General features: G+C 51.0%; 2 protein-coding genes across 2 annotated transcripts in view; both read right to left on the bottom strand.

The window, feature by feature from the left end:
- Window positions 1–2799: 2799 nt before the first annotated feature.
- Window positions 2800–18419, bottom strand: LOC309451877 (RAC-beta serine/threonine-protein kinase-like; the record flags this gene model as incomplete). Its single annotated transcript, XM_082076582.1, has 6 exons — window positions 18241–18419; window positions 14895–15026; window positions 9353–9418; window positions 8307–8375; window positions 5060–5182; window positions 2800–2964 (listed from the first exon to the last, which is right to left on the bottom strand). The coding sequence occupies exons 2-6, from the start codon at window positions 15021–15023 to the stop codon at window positions 2800–2802; spliced, it is 552 nt and encodes a 183-aa protein (XP_081932708.1). The 5' UTR covers window positions 15024–15026; window positions 18241–18419.
- The window catches only part of LOC309451876 (RAC-beta serine/threonine-protein kinase-like), a gene marked incomplete at its 3' end in the record, with an annotated part of 43068 nt that continues 42713 nt past the window's right edge, over window positions 18269–18623 (bottom strand). The window contains exon 6 of the mRNA XM_082076581.1: window positions 18269–18425. Coding sequence (XP_081932707.1) covers window positions 18269–18425 — 157 coding nt within the window. The remainder of the gene's footprint in view (window positions 18426–18623) is intronic.

Below are 18623 nucleotides of genomic sequence, written 5' to 3'. Positions count from 1 at the left end.
GGAGATGGAGAAGGAGGAGAAGGAGGAGGAGATGTAGGAGATGGAGATGGAGGAGATGGAGATGGAGGAGATGGAGAAGGAGGAGAAGGAGATGGAAAAGAAGGGGAAGGAGGAGAAGGAAGAGGAGATGGAAGAGGAGGAGAAGGAGGAGGAAGGAAGAGGAGAAGGAAGCGGAGAAGGAGGAGAAGGAGATGGAGGAGAAGGAGATGGAGGAGAAGGAGATGGAGGAGAAGGCGGAGAAGAGGAGAAGGAAGAGAAGGAGAATGAAGAAGGAGAAGGAAGAGGAGATGGAAGAGGAGAAATAAGGAGGAGAGGAGGAGGAGAAGGAAGAGGAGGAGAAGGAAGAGGACAAATGAAGAGAAGGAGGAGAAGGAGATGGAAGAGAAGGAGATGGAGGAGGAGGAGAAGGAGATGGAGATGGAGGAGGAGGAGAAGGAGGAGGAGGAGGAGGAGAAGGAGGAAGAGGAGAAGGAAGGAAGAGGAGGAGGAGGAGAAGGAGATGGAGGAGAAGGAGGAGAAGAGGAGAAGGAAGAAGAGGAGAATGAAGAAGGAGAAGGAAGAGGAGATGGAAGAGGAGAAAGGAGGAGGAGAGGAGGAAAAGGAGGAGGAGGAGGAGAAGGAAGAGAAGGAGGATAAAGGAAGAGGAGAAGGAGGAGAAGGAGGAGAAGGAGGAGAAGGAGGAGAAGGAGGAGAAGGAGGAGAAAGAAGGAGAAGGAGAAGGAGAAGGAGAAGGAGAAGGAGAAGGAGAAGGAGAAGGAGAAGGAGAAGGAGAAGGAGAAGGAGAAGGAGAAGGAGAAGGAGAAGGAGAAGGAGGAAGAGGAGAAAGAGAAGGGGAGGAGGAGGAGAAGAGGAGGAGGAGGAGAAAGAAGAGGAGAAGGAGGGAAGAGAAGGACAAGGAAGAGGAGGAGGAGGAAGAGGAGGAGGAGAAGGGGAGAAGAGGAGAAGGAGAAGAGGAGGAGGAGGAGAAGAAGAAGAGGAGAAGAGAAAGGGGAAGGGGAAGGGAGGTGGGGAAGGGAGGGGAGGGGAGGAGGGGAGGGGAGGGGAGGGGAGGGAGGGAAGGGAAGGGAAGGGAAGGGAAGGGAAGGGAAGGGAAGGGAAGGGAAGGGAAGGGAAGGGAAGGGAAGGGAAGGGAAGGGAAGGAAGGGAAGGGAAGGGAAGGGAAGGGAAGGGAAGGGAAGGAAGGGAAGGGAAGGGAAGGGAAGGGAAGGGAAGGGAAGGAAAGGAAGGAAGAAGAGGAGAAAAGGAAAGAAGGGAAGGAGAGGGGTCCGGGGAGACCTTATTACAACCTTAATGAACCAAAAAAGGGGCTCTGAGAACAGCTGGGAGACAGATGTGTCAGCGGGGGCTGTTGTGATAGTACAAGGGGCCGTTTTAAACCAAAAAAGGGGAGATTTAGACACGAGGAAGGAAACTTGTATGTGCTGAGGGTAGTGAAACAGCGGCCCGGGTTGCTTGAAATGTCAAAATGGCGCCAGAATCACCTCAGGGCCAAAATGGCACCTGAATCACCTCAGAAAATGGCGCCAGAATCACCTCAGGGTCAAAATGGCGCCAGAATCACCTCAGAAAATGGCGCCAAAATCACCTCAGGGCTCAAAATGGCGCCAGAATCACCTCAAGGGTCAAAATGGCGCCAGAATCACCTCAGAAAATGGCGCCAAATCACCTCAGGGCCAAAATGGCGCCAGAATCACCTCAGAAAATGGCGCCAAATCACCTCAGGGCTCAAAATGGCGGCAGAATCACCTCAGAAAATGGCGCCAAATCACCTCAGGGCCAAAATGGCGCCAAAATCACCTCAGAAAATGGCGCCGAATCCCCTCAGGGCTCAAAATGGCGCCAGAATCACCTCAGAAAATGGTGCCAAATCACTTCAGGGCTCAAAATGGCGCCTGAATCACCTCAGGGTCAAAATGGCGCCAGAATCACCTCAGAAAATGGCGCCAGAATCACCTCAGAAAATGGCGCCAAATCCCCTCAGAGCTCAAAATGGCGCCAGAATCACCTCAGAAAATGGCGCCAAATCCCCTCAGAGCTCAAAATGGCGCCAGAATCACCTCAGGGTCAAAATGGCGCCAAAACCACCTCAGGGGTCAAAATGGTGCTAAAATCACCTCAGAAAATGGCGCCAGAATCACCTCAGGGTCAAAATGGCGCCAGAATCACCTCAGAAAATGGCGCCAAAACCACCTCAGGGGCCAAAATGGTGCCAAATCACCTCAGAAAATGGCACCAAATCCCCTCAGGGCTCAAAATGGCGCCAGAATCACCTCAGAAAATGGCGCCAAATCACCTCAGGGCCAAAATGGCGCCAGAATCACCTCAGAAAACGGCGCCAAATCACCTCAGGGCTCAAAATGGCGCCAGAATCACCTCAGGGTCAAAATGGCGCCAGAATCACCTCAGGAAATTGCGCCAAATCACCTCAGGGCTCAAAATGGCGCCAAATCACGTCAGGGCTCAAAATGGCGCCAGAATCACCTCAGAAAATGGCGCCAAATCACCTCAGAGCTCAAAATGGCGCCAAATCACGTCAGGGCTCAAAATGGCGCCAGAATCACCTCAGAAAATGGCACCGATATCACCTCAGGGTCAAAATGGTGCCTGAATCACCTCAGAAAATGGCGCCAAAATCACCTCAGAAAATGGCGTCAAATCCCCTCAGGGCTCAAAATGGCGCCAAATCACCTCAAGGGTCAAAATGGCGCCAGAATCACCTCAGAAAATGGCGCCAAATCCCCTCAGGGCTCAAAATGGCGCCAGAATCACCTCAGAAAATGGCGCCAAAGCCCTCAGGGCTCAAAATGGGGGACACTGGGGGACCCTGTCGGTCACCTCGGGCGCCAGGTACTCGGGGGTCCCGCAGAACGTCCTCATGGTGGCCCCGTCCGTGATCCCCTCCTTGCAGAGCCCGAAGTCGGTGATCTTGATGTGACCGTCCTTGTCCAGCATCAGGTTCTCCAGCTGGAGGGGACAGAACATGGAGGGGACACTGAGACATGGGGACAAGGAGACCCTTGGGGACACAGACATGGCGACAAGGAGCCCTGGGGACACACAGACATGGGGACAAGGAGCCCTGGGGACACACAGACATTGGGACACGTGGACATGGGGACAAGGAGACTCTTGGGGACACACAGACATGGGGACAAGGAGCCTTGGGGACACACGGGCATGGGGACAAGATGACCCTTGGGGACACACAGACATGGGGACAAGGAGCCTTGGGGACACTGAGACATGGGGACGAGGAGCTTTGGGGACACAGACATGGGGACAAGGAGACCCTTGGGGACACCAACATGGGGACACACAGACATGGGGACATACAGACATGGGGACAAGGTGCCTGGGGGACACAGACATGGGGACAAGAAGCCCCTTGGGGACACACAGATATGGGGACAAGGAGCTTTAGGGACAAGGAGACCCTTGGGGACACAGACATGAGGACAAGATGACCCTTGGGGACACACAGATATGGGGCCAAGGAGCCTTGGGGACAAGGAGACTCTTGGTGACACTGAGACATGGGGACAAGGAGACTCTTGGGGACACACAGACATGGGGACAAGGTGACCCTTAGGGACACAGACATGGGGACAAGGAGACCCTTGGGGACACTGAGACATGGGGACACGGAGCCTTGGGGACACACAGACATGGGGATGCAGACATGAGGACACACAGACATGGGGACAAGGAGCCCTGGGGACAAGGAGACCCTTGGGGACACAGAGACATGGGGACACAGAGACATGAAGACAAGATGAGCCTTAGGGACACACAGACATGGGGACAAGGAGCCCTGGGGACACAGAACCTTGGGGACAGAGACATGAGGACAAGGAGACCCTTGGGGACACCAACATGGGGACAAGATGACCCTTGGTGACACAGAGACATGGGGACAAGGTACCCTGGGGACACACAGATATGGGGACATAGAGACATGGGGACAAGGAGCCCTGGGGACACACAGACATGGGGACATAGAGACATGGGGACAAGAAGACTCTTGGTGACACTGAGACATGGGGACAAGAAGCCTTGGGGACACACAGACATGGGGACAAGGACCCTTGGGGACACACAGACATGGGGACAAGGTGACCCTTAGGGACATGGGGACAAGGAGTCTTGGGGACAGACGGACATGGGGACATGGACATGGGGACAAGGAGACCCTTGGGGACACTGAGACATGGGGACACGGAGCCTTGGGGACACACAGACATGGGGATGCAGACATGAGGACACACAGACATGGGGACAAGGAGCCTTGGGGACAAGGAGCCTTGGGGACACAGAACCTTGGGGACACCGAGACATGAGGACAAGATGACCCTTAGGGATACAGAGACATGGGGACACAGAGACATGAAGACAAGATGAGCCTTAGGGACACACAGACATGGGGACAAGGAGCCCTGGGGACACAGAACCTTGGGGACAGAGACATGAGGACAAGGAGACCCTTGGGGACACCAACATGGGGACAAGATGACCCTTGGTGACACAGAGACATGGGGACAAGGTACCCTGGGGACACACAGATATGGGGACATAGAGACATGGGGACAAGGAGCCCTGGGGACACACAGACATGGGGACATAGAGACATGGGGACAAGGAGACTCTTGGGGACACCAACATGGGGACACACAGACATGGGGACAAGGAGACTCCTGGGGACAAGTAGACTCTTGGGGACACACAGACATGGGGACAAGAAGACTCTTGGGGACACCAACATGGGGACACACAGACATGGGGACAAGGAGACTCTTGGGGACACAGACATGGGGACAAGTAGCTTTGGGGACCCACAGACATGGGGACAAGGAGCCCTGGGGACACACAGACATGGGGACACACAGACATGGGGACAAGATGACCCTTAGGGACACAGACATGGGGACAAGGAGCCCTGGGGACACACAGACATGGGGACACGGAGCCCTTGGGGACACACAGACATGGGGACACACGGACATGGGGACACACGGACATGGGGACATGGAGCCCTGGGGCCACGTGGGCACGTTGTTGTCACCTTGATGTCCCTGTAGACGACGTCGCGCGAGTGCAGGTACTCGAGGGCCGAGACGATCTCGGCGCCGTAGAAACGGGCGCGATCCTCGGAGAACACGCGCTCGCGGGACAGGTGGAAGAACAGCTGGGAAACGGGCCGGAAGTCAGCGGGAAGTGAGCGGGAAGTGGGCAGGGAGGGAGAGGGAAGGGAGCGGGAAGGGAGAGGGAAGGGAGAGGGAAGGGAGAAGGAAGGGAGAGGGAAGGGAGAGGGAAGGGAGAAGGAAGGGAGAGGGAAGTGAGAGGGAAGGGAGCGGGAAGGGAGAGGGAAGGGAGCGGGAAGTGTGCGGGAAGTGAGCGGGAAGGGGAGGGAAGGGAGAGAGAAGGGGGTGGGAAGGCAGAGGGAAGGGAGCGGGAAGGGAGAGGGAAGGGAGAGGGAAGGGAGAGGGAAGGGAGAGGGAAGGGAGAGGGAAGGGGGTGGGAAGGGAGAGGGAAGGGAGAGGGAAGGGAGCGGGAAGGGAGATGGAAGGGAGAGGGAAGGGAGAGGGAAGGGAGAGGGAAGGGGGTGGGAAGGGAGAGGGAAGGGAGCGGGAAGGGAGAGGGAAGGGAGCAGGAAGGGAGAGGGAAGTGAGTGGGAAGGGAGAGGGAAGGGAGAGGGAAGGGAGCGGGAAGGGAGAGGGAAGGGAGAGGGAAGGGAGAGGGAAGGGAGCGGGAAGGGAGCGGGAAGGGAGAGGGAAGGGAGAGGGAAGGGAGAGGGAAGGGAGATGGAAGGGAGCGGGAAGGGAGAGGGAAGGGAGATGGAAGGGAGCGGGAAGGGAGCGGGAAGGGAGAGGGAAGGGAGAGGGAAGTCAGCGGGAAGGGAGAGGGAAGGGAGAGGGAAGTGAGAGGGAAGGGAGCGGGAAGTGTGCGGGAAGTAAGCGGGAAGGGGGAGGGAAGGGGGAGGGAAGGGGGCGGGAAGGGAGCGGGAAGGGGGGGGAAGGGAGAGGGAAGGGAGAGGGAAGGGAGCAGGAAGGGAGTGGGAAGGGAGAGGGAAGGGAGAGGGAAGGGAGCGGGAAGGGAGAGGGAAGTGAGTGGGAAGGGAGAGGGAAGGGGCAGGAAGGGAGAGGGAAGGGAGAGGGAAGGGAGAGGGAAGGGAGAGGGAAGTGAGCGGGAAGGGAGAGGGAAGGGAGCAGGAAGGGAGAGGGAAGGGAGCGGGAAGGGAGAGGGAAGGGAGCAGGAAGGGAGAGGGAAGTGAGTGGGAAGGGAGAGGGAAGGGGCAGGAAGGGAGAGGGAAGGGAGAGGGAAGGGAGAGGGAAGTGAGCGGGAAGGGGTGGGAAGTGAGCGGGAAGGGGTGGGAAGGGAGCGGGAAGGGAGAGGGAAGGGAGAGGGAAGCGAGAGGGAAGGGAGCGGGAAGGGAGCGGGAAGGGAGAGGGAAGGGAGAGGGAAGCGAGAGGGAAGGGAGCGGGAAGGGAGCGGGAAGGGAGCGGGAAGGGAGAGGGAAGGGAGAGGGAAGTCAGCGGGAAGGGAGGGGGAAGGGAGAGGGAAGGGAGAGGGAAGGGAGAGGGAAGGGAGAGGGAAGGGAGAGGGAAGTGGGCGGGAAGGGAGAGGGAAGGGAGAGGGAAGGGAGAGGGAAGGGGGCGGGAAGGGAGGGGGAAGGGAGGGGGAAGGGAGCGGGAAGGGAGAGGGAAGGGAGAGGGAAGGGAGAGGGAAGGGAGAGGGAAGGGAGAGGGAAGTCAGCGGGAAGTGGGTGGGGAGGGAGTGGGAAGGGAGCGGGAAGGGGGCGGGAAGGGAGAGGGAAGGGAGCGGGAAGGGAGAGGGAAGTCAGCGGGAAGTGGGTGGGAAGGGAGCGGGAAGGGGGCGGGAAGGGAGCGGGAAGGGAGAGGGAAGTGAGTGGGAAGGGAGGGGGAAGGGAGAGGGAAGGGAGAGGGAAGGGAGAGGGAAGTCAGCGGGAAGTGGGTGGGGAGGGAGTGGGAAGGGAGCGGGAAGGGGGCGGGAAGGGAGCGGGAAGGGAGAGGGAAGTGAGTGGGAAGGGAGGGGGAAGGGAGGGGGAAGGGAGAAGGAAGGGAGCGGGAAGGGAGCGGGAAGGGAGCGGGAAGGGGCAGGAAGGAGCGGGAAGTGAGGGGGGAAGTGAGCAGGGGGAAGTGAACAGGCGGGAAGTGAAACGGGGAGGAAGTGAACGGGGGGAAGTGAATGGAGGGAAGTGAATGGGGGGGAAATGAACGGGGACGAAGTGAGCGGGGAAGTGAGCGGGGGGAAGTGAGCAGGGGGAAGTGAACAGGGAGGGAGTGAACGGGGGGGGAAGTGAACAAGTGAACGGGGGGGAAATGAACAGGGAGAAAGTGAACGGGGAGGAAGTGAGCGGGGGGAAGTGAACGGGGAGGAAGTGAATGGGGGGAAAGTGAGCAGGGAAGTGAGCGGGAGGAAGTGAGTGGGGAAGTGAAGGGGGGGAAGTGAATGGGGGGAAAGTGAGCAGGGAAGTGAGCGGGAGGAAGTGAGTGGGGAAGTGAAGGGGGGGAAGTGAACGGGGTGGAAGTGGAACAGGGAGGAAGTGAGTGGGGAAGTGAGCAGGGGAGGAAGTGAATGGGGGGAAGTGAGTCAGGGGGAAGTGAGCGGAGAAGAAGTGAAATGGGGGGGAAGTGAAACGGGGAGGAAGAGAGCGGGGAAGTGAGTGGGGGGAAGTGAATGGGGGGAAGTGAGCGGGGGGGAGTGAACGGGGGGAAGTGAAGGGGGGGAAATGAACGGGGAGGAAGAGAGCGGGAAAGTGAGCAGGGGAAGTGAATGGGGGGGAAGTGAATGGGGGGAAGTGAATGGGGGAAGTGAGCGGGGAAGTGAGGGGAGGAAGTGAGCGGGGGGGAAGTGAAACGGGGAGGTGGGGGGACAGGACGAGAGGGAAATGGAGCGGAAATGGAGCGGAAATGGAGTGGAAGGGAATGGAGTGAAGCGGAATGAGCTAAAAAATGTAATTAATGAACTAAAGCCAAGTGATTTGAGGCGGGAATTGGGAAATTTGGGAAATAAATTTGGGAATTTTGAAATTTGAAATTTTGAAATGTGGAAATTTTGGGAATTTGGGAATTTTTGAATTTGGGAATTCAGAAATTTGGGAATTTGGAAATATTGGAATTTGGAAATTTGGAAATCTGGGAATTTTGAGATTTTGCAATTTGGGAATTTGGAAAGTTGGAAATTTGGAAATTTGGGAATTTGGAAAAGGTGAAATTTGGAAAATTTGGGAATTTTGATATTTGGGAATTTGGAAATTTGAAAATTTGGGAATTGGGAAATGTGCGCACCTCCCCGCCGTTGGCGTACTCCATGACGAAGCAGAGCCGGTCGTTGGTCTGAAAAGCGTATTTTAGGGCCTGCGAAAAGGGGAAAAAAGGCGAATTTTGGCAAAAATTGGGCTGGAAAACATCATCTCTATCATATATATATAATATATACACCCATAACACCCTGAGAATGGCTGATCTGGGAGGCTAAGCAGGGTCGGCCCCGCTCAGGACTTGGATGGGAGACCTTGTGGCCAGGAAGCCAATGGGACCTGGGGGGGTTAGAAGGGGGTGGGCAGTAGCTCAGAGAGGTTCTCCTGCCCCTCACATGTATATATATTGATATCTCTATAATACATACAGTCATAGCACCCTGAGAATGGCTGATCTGGGAAGCTAAGCAGGGTCGGGCCCGGTCAGTACTTGGATGGGAGACCTTATATATAATATATCCAGCCATAGCACCCTGAGAATGGCTGGTCTGGGAAGCTAAGCAGGGTCGGGTCCGCTCAGCACTTGGATGGGAGACCATATATATATATATATATATATATATATATAATATATCCAGCCATAGCACCGTGAGGATGGCTGATCTGGGAAGCTAAGCAGGGCCCGCTCAGCACTTGGATGGGAGACCATATATATATATATGTATACAGCCATAGCACCCTGAGAATGCCTGATCTCATCTGATCTGGGAAGCTAAGCAGGGTCCACCCCGCTCAGTACTTGGATGGGAGACCATATATATATATATATATAAAATATATCCAGCCATAGCACCGTGAGGATGGCTGATCTGGGAAGCTAAGCAGGGCCCGCTCAGCACTTGGATGGGAGACCATATATATAGATACATATACAGCCATAGAACCCTGAGAATGGCTGATCTGGGAAGCTAAGCAGGGTCCACCCCGGTCAGTACTTGGATGGGAGACCATATATATAGGTATATATACACCCATAGCACCCTGAGAATGGCTGATCTGGGAAGCTAAGCAGGGTCGGGCCCGCTCAGCACTTGGATGGGAGACCCGGTGGCCCCGCGGGGTCGGGTGACGTACGGTCAGGAAGGGGTGGCGCGTGTTCTGCAGGACGCGGCTCTCGGTCACTGTATGCGCCACCTCGTCCTGTGGAAGGGAGCGGAAAAGGCACCGTTGGCTTGAGCCCGACCTAAATGGTTTGATCCCAGCTCAAATTGTTTCATCCCAACCCAAATTATTTGACCCAGACCCAAATTATTTGATCCCGACCCAATTATTTTGATCCCAACCCAAATTATGTCATCTCAACCCAAATTATAATTCCAACCCCAATTATTCGATCCCGTTCCCAAACTATTTGATCCCAACCTAAATAATTTGATCTCAACCCAAATTATGTGATCTCAACCCAAATTATGTGATCTCAACCCAAATTATTTGATCTCATTCCCAAACTATTCGATCCCAACCTAAATAATTTGATCCCGGCCCAAATTATTGGATCCCAACCTGAATTCTTTTGATCCCAACCCAAATTATTTAATCCTGACCCAAATTATTTAATCCTGACCCAACCTATTTAATCCCAACCCAAATTATTTTGATCCCAGCCCCAATTATTTTGATCCCAACCCAAATTATTTTGATCTCAACCCAAATTATTTGATCTCATTCCCAAACTATTTGATCCCAACCTAAATAATTTGATCCCGACCCCAATTGTTGGATCCCAACCTGAACTGTTTTGATCTCAACCCAAATTATTTGATCCCAACCCAAATTATTTGATTCCAACCAAATTATTTTGATTCCAACCAAATTATTTTGATTCCAGCCGAATTATTTTGATTCCAACCTAATTATTTGATTCCAGCCTAGTTATTTTGATTCCAACCTAATTATTTGATCCCAACCAAAATTATTTGATTCCAGACCCAATTATTTGATCCCAACCCAAATTATTTAATCCCCACCCAGTTTATTTAATCCCAGCCCAAATTATTTAATCCCAGCCCAAATTATTTAATCCCAACCCAAATTATTTAATCCCCACCCAATTTATTTAATCCCAGCCCAAATTATTTAATCCCGACCTGAATTATTTAATCCCAACCCAAATTATTTGATCTCAACCCAAATTATTGGATCCCAACCTAAATTACTTTGATCTCAACCCAAATTATTTAATTCCAAACCAAATTATTTTGATTCCAACCTAATTATTTGATCCCAACCAAAATTATTTGATTCCAGACCCAATTATTTGATCCCAACCCAAATTATTTAATCCCCGCCCAATTTATTTAATCCCAGCCCAAATTATTTAATCCCAGCCCAAATTATTTAATCCCAACCCAAATTATTTAATCCCCACCCAATTTATTTAATCCCAGCCCAAATTATTTAATCCCGACCTGAATTATTTAATCCCAACCCAAATTATTTGATCTCAACCCAAATTATTGGATCCCAACCTAAATTACTTTGATCTCAACCCAAATTATTTAATTCCAAACCAAATTATTTTGATTCCAACCTAATTATTTGATCCCAACCAAAATTATTTGATTCCAGACCCAATTATTTGATCCCAACCCAAATTATTTAATCCCTACCCAATTTATTTAATCCCAGCCCAAATTATTTAATCCCAGCCCAAATTATTTAAACCCAGCCCAAATTATTTAATCCCAACCCAAATTATTTAATCCCCACCCAATTTATTTAATCCCAGCCCAAATTATTTGATCCCAACCCAAATTATTTAATCCCAACCCAAATTATTTGATCTCAACCCAAATTATTGGATCCCAACCTAAATTACTTTGATCCCAACCCAAATTATTTAATTCCAACCCAAATTATTTTGATTCCAACCAAAATTATTTGATCCCAACCAAAATTATATGATTCCAGCCCAAATTATTTGATCCCAACCCAAATTATTTTATCCCAACCCAAATTATTTAATCCCGACCCAAATTATTTAAACCCGACCCAAATTATTTAAACCCGACCCAAATTATTTAATCCTGACCCAACCTATTTAATCCCAACCCAAATTATTTTGATCCCGGCCCCAATTATTTAATCCCAACCCAAATTATTTGATCCCAACCCAAATTATTTTGATCCCAACCCAAATTATGTGATCCCAACCCAAATTATTTTGATCCCAACCCAAATTATTTGATCCCAACCCAAATTATTTTGATCCCAGCCCCAATTATTTGATCTCTACCCAAATTATTTTGATCCCAACCCAAATTATTATAATGCAAACTATTTGATCCTAACCCAAGTTATTTGATCTCCACCTAAATTATTTGATCCCGACCCAATTATTTTGATCTCAACACAAATTATGTAATCTCAACCCAAATTATAATTCCAACCCCAATTATTTGATCCCATTCCCAAATTATTTGATCCCAACCTAAATAATTTGATCCTGACCCAAATTATTGGATCCCATCCAAATCATTTGATACCAACCTAGTTATTTTGATTCCAACCTAATTATTTGACCCCAACCAAAATTATTTGATTCCAGCCCAAATTATTTTATCCCAACCCAAATTATTTAATCCCGACCCAAATTATTTAAACCTGACCCAAGCTATTTAATCCCAACCCAAATTATTTTGATCCCAGCCCCAATTATTTAATCCCGACCCAAATTATTTAATCCTGACCCAAGCTATTTAATCCCAACCCAAATTATTTTGATCCCAACTCAAATTATTTGATCCCAGCCCCAATTATTTGATCCCAGCCCCAATCATTTAATCCCAACCCCAATTATTTAATCCCAGCCCAAATTATTTGACCCCAACCCAAATTATTTTGATCTCAACCCAAATTATTTGATCCCAACCCAAATTATTATTCCAATGCAAACTATTGATCCCAACCCAAACTATTTGATCTCAACCTAAATTATTTGATCCCAACCTAAATTCTTTTGATCCCAACCCAAACTATTTAATCTCAACCCAAATTATTTAATCTCAACCCAAATTATTTGATTCCAACCCAAATTATTTTGATTCCAACCTAATCAGTGGATCCCAACCAAAATTATTTGATCCCGACCCAAATTATTTAATCCCCACCCAAACTATTTAATCTCCATCCAAACTATTTGATCCCAACCCAAATTGTTCGATTCTGACCCAAACTATTTGATCCCAACCCAGATTATTTTGATCCCAACCTAAATAATTTAATCCCAACCCAAATTATTTAATCCCCACCCAAACTATTTAATCCCCATCCAAACTATTTGATCCCAACCCAGATTATTTTGATCCCAACCTAACTAATTTAATCCCAACCCAATCTATTTAATCCCCACCCAAACTATTTGATCCCAACACAAATTGTTCAATTCTGACCCAAACTATTTGATCCCAAACCAGATTATTTTGATCCCAACCTAAATAATTTAATCCCAACCCAAATTATTTAATCCCCACCCAAACTATTTAATCTCCATCCAAACTATTTGATCCCAACCCAGACTATTTTGATCCCAACCTAAATAATTTAATCCCAACCCAAATTATTTAATCCCCACCCAAACTATTTAATCTCCATCCAAACTATTTGATCCCAACCCAAATTGTTTGATTCTGACCCAAACTATTTGATCCCAACCCAGATTATTTTGATCCCAACCTAAATAATTTAATCCCAACCCAAATTATTTAATCCCCACCCAAACTATTTAATCCCCATCCTAACTATTTGATCCCAACCCTCATTATTTTGATCCCAACCTAAATAATTTAATCCCCACCCAAACTATTTGATCCCAACCCAAATTGTTCAATTCTGACCCAAACTATTTAATCCCAACCCAGATTATTTTGATCCCAACCTAAATAATTTGATCCCAGCCCAATGATTTGCTCCCACCCCAGTGATTGGCTCCCAGCCCCGTGATTGGCTCCTACCCCTGTGACTGCCTCCCAACCCCGTGATTGGCTCCCAGCCCCAATGATTCGATCCCAGCCCCAATGATTTGATCCCAGCCCAAATTACTTAATCCCAACCCAAACTATTTAATCCCCACTCAAATTATTTAATCCCCACCCAAACTATTTAATCCCCACTCAAATTACTTAATCCTGACCCAAACTATTTAATCCCCACTCAAATTACTTAATCCCCACCCAAACTATTTAATCCCCACTCACATTATTTAATCCTGACCAAAACTATTTAATCCCAACCCAGATGATTTTGATCCCAACCTAAATAATTTGATCCCAGCCCAATGATTGGCTCCCACCCAATGATTGGCTCCCAGCCCCGTGATTGGCTCCCAGCCCCAATGATTTGATCCCAGCCCAAACTATTTGATCCCAACCCAAATTATTTAATCCCAACCCAAACTATTTAATCCTGACCCAAACTATTTAATCCCCACTCAAACTATTTAATCCCGACCCAAACTATTTAATCCCGACCCAAACTATTTAATCCCCACTCACATTATTTAATCCCCACTCAAATTACTTAATCCCGACCCAAACTATTTAATCCCCATTCAAATTATTTAATCCCGACCCAAACTATTTAATCCACACTCAAATTACTTAATCCCGACCCAAACTCTTTGATCCCAACCCAGATGATTTTGATCCCAACCTAAACAATTTGATCCCAGCCCAATGATTGGCTCCCAGCCCAGTGATTCCATCCCAGCCCAATGATTGGCTCCCAGCCCAGTGATTCCATCCCAGCCCAGTGATTGGCTCCCAGCCCAATGATTCGATCCCAGCCCAAACTATTTGATCCCAACCCAAATTATTTAATCCCAACCCAAACTATTTAATCCTGACCCAAACTATTTAATCCCCACTCAAATTACTTAATCCCCACCCAAACTATTTAATCCTGACCCAAACTATTTAATCCCCACTCAAATTACTTAATCCCCACCCAAACTATTTAATCCTGACCCAAACTATTTAATCCCCACCCAAACTATTTAATCCCCACCCAAACTATTTAATCCCAACCCAAACTATTTAATCCCAACCCCAAACTATTTAATCCTGACCCAAACTATTTAATCCTGACCCAAACTATTTAATCCCGACCCAAACTATTTAATCCCCACTCAAATTACTTAATCCCCACCCAAACTATTTAATCCCAACCCAGATGATTTTGACCCCAATCTAAACAATTTGATCCCAGCCCAATGATTCGATCCCAACCCAAATTATTTAATCCTGACCCAAACTATTTAATCCCCACTCAAACTATTTAATCCCGACCCAAACTATTTAATCCCAACCCAAACTATTTAATCCCGACCCAAACTATTTAATCCCAACCCAAACTATTTAATCCTGACCCAAACTATTTAATCCCAACCCAAACTACTTAATCCCCAAATTATTTAATTCCGACTCAAACTATTTAATCCCCACTCAAATTACTTAATCCCCACCCAAACTATTTAATCCCAACCCAGATGATTTTGACCCCAACCTAAACAATTTGATCCCAGCCCAGTGATTCCATCCCAGCCCAACGACCCAATCCCAGCCCGCGGTTGGCTCCCAGCCCCTGATTGGCCGTCGCGGCGCGGGCCCTGATTGGGCACCTTGGCGATGACGACGTCCTTGCGCAGGATCTTCATGGCGTAGTAGGCGCCGCTGCCCCTGTGCCGCACCAGGATCACCTTCCCAAACGTGCCCTTGCCCAGCAGCTGCAGGTACTCGAAGTCGCCCATGGTCTGGGGACATGGGGACAATGACATGGGGACACGGATATGGGACATGGGACATGGGGTCATGGGGACATGGAGATATGGGGACACGATGTGGGGACACGGAGATATGGGGACATGGAGATATGGGGACATGGACATGGGGACACGGACATGGGGACATGGGCACTTGGGGACATGGGGACATGGACATGGGGACATGGGACATGGGGACACACACATGGGGACACAGAGATATGGGGACATGGGACATGGGGACACGGACATGGGGATATGGGACATGGGGATATGGGACATGGGGACATGGGACATGGGGACATGGGACATGGGACATGGGGACATGGGACATGGGACATGGGGACATGGAGATATGGGGACATGACATGGGGACACGGAGATATGGGAACATGGACATGGGCACATGGGGACACGGACATGGGGACATGGGGATATGGGGACATAGACATGGGGACATGGACATGGGGACACGACGTGGGGACACGGAGACTTGGGGACATGGAGATATGGGGACACAGAGATATGGGGACAAGGAGACTTGGGGACATGGGGACATAGGGACACGGACATGGGGACACGACGTGTGGACACAGAGATATGGGGACATGGAGATATGGGGACACACACATGGGGACAAGGAGACTTGGGGATATAGGACATGGGGACATGGGGACACGGACATGGGGACACAGAGATATGGGGACAAAGGGATTTGGGAACAAAGGGATTTGGGGACATGGGGACATGGGACATGGGGACACAGAGATATGGGGATACAGAGATATGGGGACAAGGAGACTTGGGGACATGGGGACATGGACATGGGGACACAGAGATGGGGACACAGAGATGGGGACAAGGAGACTTGGGGACATGGACATGGGGACATGGGACATGGGACATGGGGAACTTGGGGACATGGGACATGGGACATATGGACATGGGGACATGGACATGGGGACACGACGTGGGGACACGGAGATATGGGGACATGGACATGGGGACATGGGACATGGGGACAAGGAGACTTGGGGACATGGGGACACAGAGACATGGGGACACAGAGATATGGGGACACGGAGACTTGGGGACACACACATGGGGACAAGGAGACCTGGGGACATGGGGACAAGGAGATATGGGGACACGGAGACTTGGGGACATGGACATGGGGACATGGGGACATGGGAACATAACATGGGGACACGGACATGGGGACACAGAGATATGGGGACATGGGATATGGGGACACAGAGATATGGGGACAAGGAGACTTGGGGACATGGGACATGACATGGGGACATGGGACATGGGGACACAGAGATATGGGGACATGGGACACGGGGACATGGACATGGGGACATGGGGACATGGGACATGGGGACACAACATGAGGACACAGAGATATGGGGACACAGAGATATGGGGACAAAGGGATTTGGGAACAAAGGGATTTGGGGACATGGGGACATGGACATGGGGACACGGAGACATGGGGACACAGAGATATGGGGACACAGAGATATGGGGACATGGGACATGGGGACATGGGGACACGGGACATGGGGACACAACATGAGGACACAGAGATATGGGGACACGGAGATATGGGGACACACACATGGGGACAAGGAGATATGGGGACATGGGGACAAGGAGATATGGGGACACAGAGATATGGGGACATGGACATGGGGACACAGAGATGGGGACACAGAGATGGGGACAAGGAGACTTGGGGACATGGACATGGGGACATGGGGACATGGAGATATGGGGACACGATGTGGGGACACGGAGATATGGGGACATGGAGATATGGGGACATGGACATGGGGACACGGACATGGGGACATGGACATGGGGACATGGACATGGGGACATGGGACATGGGGACATGGGGACATGGGACATGGGGATATGGGACATGGGACATGGGGACATGGGACATGGGGATATGGGACATGGGGATATGGGACATGGGACATGGGGACATGGGACATGGGGACATGGGGACATGGGGATATGGGACATGGGGATATGGGACATGGACATGGGGACATGGGACATGGGGATATGGGGACATGGGACATGGGGACATGGACATGGGACATGGGGACATGGACATGGGGACATGGACATGGGGACACAATGTGGGGACACGGAGATATGGGGACATGGACATGGGGACATGGGGACATGGACATGGGGACACGGACATGGGGACATGGGACATGGGGACAAGGAGACTTGGGGACATGGGGACACAGAGACATGGAGACACGGAGACTTGGGGACACACACATGGGGACAAGGAGACCTGGGGACATGGGGACAAGGAGATATGGGGACACGGAGACTTGGGGACATGGACATGGGGACATGGGGACATGGGGACATAACATGGGGACACGGACATGGGGACACAGAGATATGGGGACATGGGATATGGGGACATGGGGACATGGGACATGGGGACACAACATGAGGACACAGAGATATGGGGACAAAGGGATTTGGGAACAAAGGGATTTGGGAACAAAGGGATTTGGGGACATGGGGACATGGAGACACAGAGATATGGGGACATGGGGACACAGACATGGGGACACACGGACATGGGGACACACAGACACAGGGACACGGGGACACAGGGACTTGGGGTCACTCATGGCCCGGGGGACACGGACGTGGGGACACACAGACATGGGGACAAGGAGACCAGACATGGGGACACAGACATGGGGACAATGAGACCCTTGGGGACACAGACATGGGGACAAGGAGCCCTGGGGACACACAGACATGGGGACACATGGACACGGGGACACACGGACATGGGGACACAGAGATGGTGACACAAAGATGGGGACAAGGAGACTTGGGGACATGGGGACAAAGGGACTTGGGGACATGGGGACACACAGACATGGGGACAATGAGACCCTTGGGGCCAAGGAGACCTTTGGGGACACACAGACATGGGGACACACGGACATGGGGACACACAGACATGGGGACACACAGATATGGGGACACACAGATATGGGGACACACGGACTTGGGGACACCAGGACATGGGGACAATGAGACCCTTAGGGACACAGACATGGGGACAAGGAGCCTTGGGGACACCCGGACATGGGGACACACGGACACATGGACAGACGGACACACGGACACGGGACACACGGACACTCACGGCCCGGGGGCGGCTCCGCGCGGCTCCATCAGCGTCCTCCGGGTCCTCGGTGTCCCCGGGTGACCCCGCCCGGGGCGGCCCCGCCCCCTCCTGCCGCTCCTTCAGCCGCCCGGCCACCGATTGGATGGCGCCGAGCCACTCCTCCCTGCCAACGGCCAATCAGAGACACGGAGGGTTGCTCCTCCCTGGCAATGGGAGCGCGGGAGGGGAGCGAACAGCCAATCAGAGACACGGAGGGGTTGGGGCGGGAACTCCACGGGTGTCAATGGGACGTGTGGGGCAGTTTTGGGGCAATTTCGGGAAGTTTTGGGGCAATTTTGGGACATTCTGGGGCCATTTGGGGAGGTTTTGGGTGGATTTCAGGACATTTTGGGTGGATTTTG

This window comes from Streptopelia decaocto, assembly GCF_964273445.1.
Source record: "Streptopelia decaocto genome assembly, contig: HAP1_SCAFFOLD_165, whole genome shotgun sequence".
Classification (NCBI taxonomy): Eukaryota; Metazoa; Chordata; class Aves; order Columbiformes; family Columbidae; genus Streptopelia; species Streptopelia decaocto.
The sequence above is the reverse complement of the archived record's forward strand: the minus strand, read 5'-3'. Positions and strand labels throughout refer to the sequence as shown.